This window comes from Nannospalax galili, unplaced genomic scaffold (assembly GCF_000622305.1).
Source record: "Nannospalax galili isolate Female #2095 unplaced genomic scaffold, S.galili_v1.0 scaffold498, whole genome shotgun sequence".
In the NCBI taxonomy this organism is placed as follows: Eukaryota; Metazoa; Chordata; class Mammalia; order Rodentia; family Spalacidae; genus Nannospalax; species Nannospalax galili.
The window spans coordinates 122,200-132,459 of record NW_008342032.1 but is presented as its reverse complement, the minus strand read 5'-3'; the positions used below and the strand labels follow the sequence as shown (position 1 = coordinate 132,459).

The 10,260-nt window shown below is 42.8% G+C and overlaps 1 protein-coding gene across 1 annotated transcript in view; it reads right to left on the bottom strand.

Annotated features, from left to right (window-relative positions):
* Positions 1-10,260, bottom strand: part of Lipa (lipase A, lysosomal acid type) — a 35,780-nt gene that overhangs the window by 16,200 nt on the left and 9,320 nt on the right. The window contains exon 4 of the mRNA XM_008837839.3: positions 447-645. Coding sequence (XP_008836061.1) covers positions 447-645 — 199 coding nt within the window. The remainder of the gene's footprint in view (positions 1-446; positions 646-10,260) is intronic.

Below are 10,260 nucleotides of genomic sequence, written 5' to 3'. Positions count from 1 at the left end.
GAGACAGAGAGAGAGAGACAGAGAGAGAGAGACAGAGAGAGACAGAGAGAAAACAGATATACAGAGAGAGGAGGAGGAAGAGGAGGAGGACGAGGAAATAGGGAGAAGATTATTTCTGGAAAGAAGAAAAACATCAGAGTATGTGTGTTATGGATGGTAGAAGAAGATTGCCATATACTTACCTAGGAGCTCCCACAACACCAGGAATGCTAAAATAACAAGAATTCCTAACTGACTCTAATCCTTTATGTAATCATCTACTTAAACTTACTTTCACTCTAGTTATTAAATTCTTGAAAAGGTTTACAGCTTTTCAAAAGATATCAGTCTTCCCTTTCATACAATTTCAAAATTATTTCTGAATTTGCCTCTTTGGTTAAATTCTCATGTGCTGGCCTTAAGGATGCTAAGGAAAGAGACCGACATGTTAATTGATTGCAACATACCTGAAAGCCCAGAACTCATCTTGGTCTATGGAGAGAGTCTTGTGTTTCCGAGACCAGGTGTTTCCCCTGCTGTTCCCCATCCACACATCAAAACCAGCATCAGCCAGAATGAAGCCCAGGCTGCTGTTGGCAAGGTTTGTGACCCAATTACTAGAATCTGCCAGAAGGCCATGCTGAAGATATACAAGTGGTTTGGGACCTGAAAAACATTCATGTTTACAAGGTATTAGCCCCAACCTTTAAAACAAACATGATGTCTTTCTCAGTAGACAACTGTTAAAGGTGTCAAAGCAAATTTTAAAAAAAAAGAAACAAATTGAAGTATTGAGGTAGCAATATATATCTGAAAAACATCTGTGACAGTTTTTTAAAACTGGTACTGACAAGGTATCATCAAAACTGGACTATTTTCCCATGTCTGCTAACAAAATATTGACTTAACCATCAAAAACTTAATAGGTCTTGTACTGGAAAGCTTCAGTTGTCAACGTGGCACACCTGGATAGAGGGAACTTCAACTGAGGAATTTCCCCTTTCGAATTGACCTATGGAACATTTTTTTGATTGTTGAGTGATGTGGGAGGGCCCAGCCCACTGTGGGTGGTACCACCCCTGTGTGAGCGTTGGCTAGAGGAGCAAGCCAGTAAGCAGCATACCTCCATGGTCTGTGCTTTAGCTCCTGCCTCCAGGTTCCTGCCCTGAGTTCCTGCCTCAAGGAACTTTCCAAGCTGTTTTTAGTCAGTGTTTTTATCACAGCAATAGAAAGTAACTAATATAGATCTTAAGGGACTTGCAAATGTTTCTATAATTTGCTCACAATGATCCCAAACAAAGTGAACTAAGGAAGAGGTGGTACACGACACAACAAGCCAAAACTGTACACCCACTGCAACAGCTAAACCTAAAGCATAGGTAACAGCAACTGCTGAACAAGAAGAAAAGCAATAGAAACTCTCATCCTTTGATGGGAGAAATGCCCATGAGTGTTCATCATTTCTAACATTCGCAAGTAACTAAGCATAAAGTCTAGATGTGTCAATGCAAGCTTATCAATTACACAGTGAGGGGTGTTCATGAAAGAGGCACCTATGCATGTATAGGGCAAAAGGAATATGGGGACTCTCTATACATCGGTGCTTATAGAAGCTTTATTCATAAGTATCAAAATATAGGGCAAAAGACATATGGGAATCTCTATATTTATGCTTATAGAAGCTTTATTCATAACTACCAAAATGTGGAAGTCTTCGGTTACTCAACTCTGCTTCTGCTCAATTGGTAGTGATCCTAAAACTGCTCTAAAAAAAGAAAAATCTAATAAAAATGTAAAGTTGTGTAAGAAAGTCCTATAAAAGAAGACATGAATTTGAGAGGGGGATGAGGAACTGACATGGGAAGAGTTGGAGGAAGGAGGGCAGAGGGGGATGAGGAACTGACATGGGAGGAGTTGGAGGAAGGAGGGCAGAGGGGGATGAGGAACTGACATGGGAGGAGTTGGAGGAAGGAGGGCAGAGGGGGATGAGGAACTGACATGGGAGGAGTTGGAGGAAGGAGGGCAGAGGGGGATGAGGAACTGACATGGGAGGAGTTGGAGGAAGGAGGGCAGAGGGGGATGAGGAACTGACATGGGAGGAGTTGGAGGAAGGAGGGCAGAGGGGGATGAGGAACTGACATGGGAGGAGTTGGAGGAAGGAGGGCAGAGGGGGATGAGGAACTGACATGGGAGGAGTTGGAGGAAGGAGGGCAGAGGGGGATGAGGAACTGACATGGGAGGAGTTAGAGGAAGGAGGGTAGATAGGATGAAAACACTCAGTGCTGGAGAGATGGCTCAGTGGTTAAGAGCACTGACTGCTCTTGCAGAGGACCCAGGTTCAAATCCCAGCACCCACATGGTGGCTACAAACTGTCCTTAACTCCAGTTCCAGGGGAATCCGAAGCCCTCTTCTGACCTCCATGGCCTTGCACGACACAGGTGCACTCACATGCATGCAGGCAATGCACTCAGACACATAAAATAAAAAGAATAAAATATTTTTTAAAAAATAACACATTGTACTCATGTATGAACTTCACCAAAAAAAAACTTTCAATTTTTTAAAAAAGATACCCACATAGAAAAAAGCATATGAATTCATAAATGTGTGTCTATAAATCTTCTATTCATCAGCTCCTGAGACACTGAAATTGCAAAAAAAAAAAAAAAGCCCACAAAGATTTAGACGAAGAAAAAAAAACCTGAGCTCAAGGTGTTTACATGGGACCATGAAGTCACTCGTTAAGAAATTCTTATTTAGCAGAGAACAGAAACAAGAGCCAACACTACCTTGGAGAAAGACTAGAAAGTGAACCGCCAGTACCTAAACTGCTACCTGTGCTTCTTTACCTCCAAATGTTATTTCAGCAACTTTTTACATTTGTTAAATTGTAATTTTATATTTTTGTTAAGTACTAATTTACATTAGCAAGACTACATTTACTGGGAAAGTTCTACATACAAGGCACTGATATGGCAACTTTGCCTTCAGGGCAGAAGATTCTAGTTCATCTTAGGAAATTAAGGAAAAAAAAAAATCATTAAAACCCCAGCACTAAGGAGGCAAAAGGCCAGTGATTCTCCATGAGCTTGAGGCTAGCCTGGTCTACACAGTGACGTTCCAGGCCAGCTGGGGCTACATAGTGAGACCCTGTCTCAAATAAACAAACAAACAAACAAATAAATAATCATTAAAAGTTTGAAATAAAGTATAAACAGTGTGATAACAATAGTTACTGAAGTTCTTTCTTCTGAGAGCTAAGGAAAAAGGCTAAAGACTAATTTTCTGGCCAAGAGCAGATAAGGGTCACCTAAATGGCTGGCACCATGCAGGCTAGGAGCAGCAGCCCCAAGCACTGCACTGCCATGTTGTCCGTCTGATGAGGCAAACCCCAGTGGAACCTAGCCCCCAACACTGATTGTAGTTGCACAAGAGGAAGACAGATGGTAGGTAGGGAAGTTCCTCCTGCCTCCCAAGGCATGAGTCTGCATGGGACTACTTCACTCTAAAATGCTGTGGGAAACCAGCTGAGGTCTAGGGAAGTAATAAAACCAAGAGTAAGTAGGAAGGAGGCCAAACTTGAGGGTGTCAGCAAGAAAAAGACCTTAGTTCTCATTAGCTATAAAACCTCCTAGGATTTATTCAACTTCTCTAAAGTCTGGATGCCGCTTTTCAAAGTGGGGATCATGCAGCAGTGACCGATAAATGGAAAAGCTCAAGAAATGGTAGTTCCTGATAATAAATATGTAAATGTATTAAAATGTTGTTAGAACATGTGCATTATGAAGAAAGATAAACTTAGTGGTACTGCTCAGCCCCGGTAACATAATCAGCAATATAGGTGGTTGACTGTGTGTTAGGTACTGTGCAAAGCACTTTATAAGCATTAGCTCAGATAAAGTACTTAACAGCTCTCTGAGTTGCTGTAGATAGGATAACCCACCCCCACCCAAGATGACCACATCCTAATTCCCAAAATAGGAGCATATATCAAATTACACGGCCAAATGGACTTTGTCAGTATGATTAAGGACCTTGAGATGGGGAAATCAGCAGGGATTATTCAAGTAGACTCAACCAGGGTCCTTACAGAAAGGAAGTCGAAAAGGTTGGAATGAAAGAAATTCAAAGGTATACAACGCTGACTTTGAAGATGGTGCAACGACCCACCAGCCAAGCAAGGCAAACAGCCTCAGAAAGGTGGAAACACAGAGAAGCAGCCCTCCCCAGAGCCTCCATAAGGAGCACTGCCCTTCCGGCATTTTGACTACAAGACTTCTATCTTAGAACTATAGGATTAACAAAGCTGAGTGCTTTGAAGGCATGTTAGTGGTCACTTGTTAAAGCCACCAGAGATCAACAAGAAGTAAGTGGCTTTCACCCCATTCTTCAAATAAGGACTCTGAGATACAATGTGGCTAAGGAAGGGATCCCTGGCCTCACAAGGCTTCTGAGGCTGGCACTGCAGCTCCTGGGCCTAGCTTCCAGCACTCCTGACAGTCTCCCTAAGGAACAGCAAGACCAGGAGTGACATGACTATTATCAAGATTATGGCAAATCTCTGCATGTCACACATGCACACACACACACACACACACACACACACACACACAATCCCAAGCGCCTTTATGAAATGAATACATTTTCTGTATACAATCATTTATTCAGAGTTTACCAAGGGGTTCCTAAACATGATTATCTATCAAATGTCTCTGAAATCATTCAGCCCCCTGGGATCACTCCCAGGAGCTTCCAGGATGAGGCTCAGAATTCTGACTTTTAAAGCTAATTCCTCAGGTAAGTCCATTATACTGGGTCTTTACCTTACCCAGGAAGGCTCTCCTTAGGCTGACAGCCTAAATTCACTGGCCACAGAAATCAAGGGATAGCCTGGCTCCTTGCTAGTATGGAAAGAACCTTTGTATCCCACCAAAGGGATGTGCATCCCTCTGCAGTGCCAGGTTTAGACAAAATGGCAAGAAGGAGTTTGCATATGGTGCACACAGCATTCCCACAGAATAATGCAAAGCCAGAGTTGCCCCTCAGGTTATACCTCCCAGTCAATTCACAGAGCTCAAGTAGACCTCCACTCTGGACAAATCCAATGTCCAGAGGATGGTACAACAAGCCCTAAGACAGGCTTTAAGTCTTCCAAAACCTTGGAGCCTAATTGCTTCATGAAACAATCCTACCATGTAAGAACCAAACAAGCATCTGCAGTTGGGATTTGGGACACTATTGTTTATATTAGTCAAACCAGATACCAATTATGTGCCAGGCATCATGTCCTATATGGCTTGCATTTTCACACCCATTTCAAAGATGAGGTAACTTACATCTGGAGAAAACAATTTAAGCACTGGCCCTAGAGTACTTAGCCAGGACTGCACTAACACTAGAATCCAAGCCTGCTTCATTTCAAACTCCTTGCTTTTAATCCATATTCTAAAGAAAAAAAATCATCAAAAAGTAAAGTGGCAGAAAAGAGGTATGCACACAAATATCAGGTTTATCTCCATCGAGTTCATAGAAAGCCAAGCAGTGTATGCCAAAACTGGCTACATGTCGAAATCACCCTTGTGATTATAAAACAGACAAGTTACTGGCCTTGGCCCTGACCTGGAGAATCAGGAACTCCAAACACAGAGCCTGGCCTGGAAGGACTTGCTTCTGAGACGCTTCTTTGGCTGTTCTGAATGAGCCCATCTAAGCCCTTGTTCAAATCTAAAAGGAGTTAAGACCAACCATCTGCTTCTGCAAGCCGGCCAAAAGAAGAGCGCGATGCCTAAAAGGCCTAGGGCGAGGTCACCCAGACATCCCTGGTCAGCATCTAACAAGCCTAGGAGATCGTAAGGCCTCCTTTTCAAGAATTACTAAGAATGGATTTGGGGCCAGGTGTGGTGGCACATACCTTTAATCCCAGCACTCGGGGAGACCAGCCTAGTCTACATAGTGAGTTCTAGAACAGTCAGGGCTACAAGGCGCTTCTGTCTCAAACCCCACACCCCCATAAAAAAAAAATGGATTTAGAGGTTGGGGTGTAGTCCAGTAGTATAACACAACCTGGCATATGTGAGGCCCTGAGTTTGGTCTCCAGTCCCACAAAGACAAAAACCAAACAAAAAAGAATCAGTTTTCATTTATCCGAAAGAAGGTACTACAAAGTGAAGTTATATATTCTATCTAATTCTAACTTGAAAAGTTGGCCTCCAAAAGAACTCCAAAAATTAGCCAGGCATGGTGGCACATGACTTTAACCCCAACACTCAGTCTACATAGTGAGTTCCAGACTAAACAGGGCTTTATAGTGAGACTCTATCTCAAAAAACAAAAACAGAAACAAAACAAAGAAAAAAATACTATTTTTGTCTCTTTTATATTGTAATGGCAATTTAAACCAGAGATAGAGATTTGCAACTTCTTATTCAAGACTCAGAAGTCGAAGGCTGAGGAGCTCAGATGGCCTTTTTTGCTGTGTCATCCCATGGCAGACGGTGAAAGGACAAGCAAGCACATACCAGCAAGAGGGGAAAATGCCTATCTTTCAATGAGGAAATACGGGGAGATTTGACCCCAGAGCACATATCCCACGGATCTGAACAGCAGAATCTAGCATGCAGATTGTCAGATACTCTTCTATCAGGGACAACACTGCAATCCCAAAGCCTAACAAGTCCTCTGAGTGGGTGGGGACTCAGTCACAAGCTATCCCAAAGCCTAACAAGTCCTCTGAGTGGGTGGGGACTCAGTCATAAGCTCTAGGAATCCTGTCTTTATGTCTCACCATCTGTTTTACCACAGGCAATTACTTAATCCTTGTAACCCTGGCTTCCTCATTTGTGAAAAATAATAATCAGAATCCTAAGGATTCAGTGATGATTCATGCAGGACATAGAGCACAGCACTTGGCATGTCCATAGGAAGCAACCGGAAAGGTGTGTGGCTCTTGCACTGTCCGGGGGACTGTATTCACATTTCAGTCTCCATGAAGGGAAAGGAGTGACCTGGCCCTCCTGAGTGAATGCAAGTCCCTGCATCACCGGGGCTCATCTCTCACACAATACTGCTCCCTCCACAGCCGGGGACAGTCACTGGGATCACTGAGCAACAAGGAGGCATCAGTGTGGCCCATGCCATTCACTGCAGTGCCTGTAGTAGCCTGAGCTGAAGCTGACACAGGGTTCACACAGTAAAACGCAATGGATAAACGAAGTAACTACAGTTTCCTGTTACTCTGCAGTGTTAATTCCTATAGCTTCAATTATGTGCAGTCAGCCACAGTTCAGAACTATTAAAGGGAAAATTCCAGAAGTAAACAATGTGTAAGTTTTAAATCGTGCAGCACTCCAAGTAGCATAATAAGAACCTCTAGCTGTCCTCTTCCATTCACCTAGAATATGAATCACCAGTCTGTCCAGCATATCCACACTGTGTTCACTGTTGCCCAGTAACCACTTGGTCAGTAGCTGTCTCAAATGCAGATATGTTGTAGTGCAGCAGTAGTTGTGTTTAAGACTCCCTTAATTTAACAGCCCTACAGCACAAGAGTAGCAATGCTGGCCATTTTATTAAAGTACATTGGTATCACACTTCTATTTGATTATGACTGTTGCCCCTAATTTAGTAATTAAACTTTACCATATATATCTAGGTTTAGAAAGAAACATTGAAGCCATAAAGTTCAGAGGTATCCAGTTTCAAGCATCCACTGGAGTTACTAGAGTGCATGACCCACAGATAAGTGGGAGCATTACACTATCTAATCACAGGCACAAAGACACAGGCATAACATATGCTGTCTACAGGACACTGTATTACAGAGCTCACCATGCAGTCAGGATGTGCTGGGCCATTTACATCATTCTTACTACTTTGATGAAGGAATTTTAGAGAGAAGAACATGTCCTTGGACACACAACTAGTATACAGTACGTCAATCCCACGTCATACAAAACCAGAGTGCCCCAAACCACATGTGGCCCTTGCCACTGTCCAGGCAATTGTATTCACATTTCAGTCTCCAGGCAGGAAAGGGGGTGACCTGACTGTCCTGAGGGAACACTGCCAAACTGCTCTTTTGCTTTCCCCTGCCCTCCCATGCCACCAGAGACTGTCTTCAGTCAGCTTTGCATCACAATTACTTGAGTTTACAGTTGGCTGAATGTAGGAAAATTATTTCACTCTGGAGGGAGGCAGAGAGGATCATAAAAGGAAGCATGGGGTAAGGGAACACCCAGCAGAGGTGACTGTATTTGTACCTGACCTCCAGGTGGCTCTACATATTATATGCCTGACTTCAGCATCTTTTGTATAAAATTCTGACATCTTCCTGGAATCCTTTCTTTCTCCTTGATGTTTAGGCTACTCTTCTTGCCAGAGAGGGCTGGATTCTGAGAAAGCAGATATCAGAGACCATTATGACATTTAAAAGTTAAAAAGAGAATGTTGCTTCCACATATACAGGGTAAGATGCTTCAAGGGCCTTACAGCGACAGCATAGCCCACATTATTCTTCCAGTGTAACATGAAGAAATCAAAACTTGGAGAGGTTAAATAAACTATCAAGGTCACACTTCAGCCTGGAGGTGGCACTTTTAGTAAGCTCATACATAACCACCAGGTGATACCACCAGGTGATACAGTCTCTAGTCTTACCCTCCACAGTAACCTCACAGATTTCTGTCTGTGGCTGTCTCTGAGCCTGGAAATATGAGAGCCTTGATTCACTCAAAGGTGACCTAGAACAAGGAACACTTTAAAAATCTCGGTGTTTTGCTCAACCCAGTCCCAGGAGTGTTACAGAAGTACTCGGGGACAGGCTGAGTCCTTGGGCTGCAGCAATTACAAAGCAAATGAGTTTGGCCTTCACAGAGTTCCCACAAGATCTCACAGAGAAGACAGAAATTGCAAGAGTTTTCATCTACCTGAGTTATTGTTTGACTTAACTTCATGAAACATACAGAGAACTCAGAAAATGTAGGCAAGGAGCCTGATCTGTGTGGATGGCTGGGGAAATCTCATAAGCAGGTGACAGTAGCAGCAGCTAGCTAAGAAGTATGCTGAGGGGTGGGGAGGAGTGCAGAGCAGTGTATGCTCTTCCATTCCACACTTGCCCTTGGCTCCAGGCCCAAACAGGTATGGTATGAGAGGCAAACTCCACATACAGCTGAAATGATTCATGTTGCTGAGTTAAGCAAAGGGTTCAAATGCAATCCCTATCCAATGTGCCATCAGAGGCCCAGCAAGCCCAGGCATGAGCTTGGCTCAGTCTACATCTGCCCACTGCCTCTGTCTGGCACAAGGAATGACATGCCAGATTATCTAGGCCCACTGTAGCTGCATTTATGTATTTATTTAGCAAAAAAAAAAAAAACACCCACAAGTGGTTTCTTTAGAAAGGAAGTCTTCTTATGCCTTTAATCCCAGCACTTAGGAGGCAGAGGCAGGTGAATCTCTATGAGTTCAAGGCCAGCCTGGTCTACAATAGCGAGTTCCAGGCCAACTGGGGCTGCAGGGAGACTCTCAAAAAGACAAAAAAAAAGAAAAGACAAAAAGAGAAAAGAAAAACAAAAAGAGAAAAGGTAAGAAAAAACCTAGAAATCCCTCATAATGCTAACATAAATGGATAAAACAAAGCAAAGGGCCGAGCAGCTTGTTCTTCTAAAGACTTTACTCAGAAGTCATTATATAAATTTTCAGTTACAACTCACATAGCTCAATGGAAAATTGCTGGGGAGACTGCCTAGGCGCAGCTGAGAAGCTTGTCTCAGTATGCTGTGCATAGTCTAAGTCTTCACAGCCCAGAATACCACCTCACCCATGGGGCCATCAGAGGCAGAATGTTTCAGTTACAAATGTGCCACTCTGGTTGTTTTTAAAAACTGGCTAATTTCCTAGTTCGATAATCAGTAAGGAAATCTTCCTTGCTGTATGCATTTTATTTTTAATCCTGGCATAAGCAGCATTTCCTTGTTTTAGCTAAATAAAGTCTACATTATTGATACCATGGGATGAGCTTGCTCAAGGTCATATTGTCAAATTCAAGAAATACTGAACCTGTAGTCAGAATGGCCAAGCAATTGCCCTTTATCTTGGCTGTCTCAATCAGAAAATGAGGGTATTGATCCAAAATACAAAGATCTAGATGCCTTGAAACCCATTAGGAGAGTGTTTTAAAAGTATGAACCTAAAAATTTCATAGCCACTTTTGAAAGAGATCTATCTTTGCTCTGGAAACTGTTATTGAGTATGTTAAAGCTGTAATGAAATGCTTCTTCTAA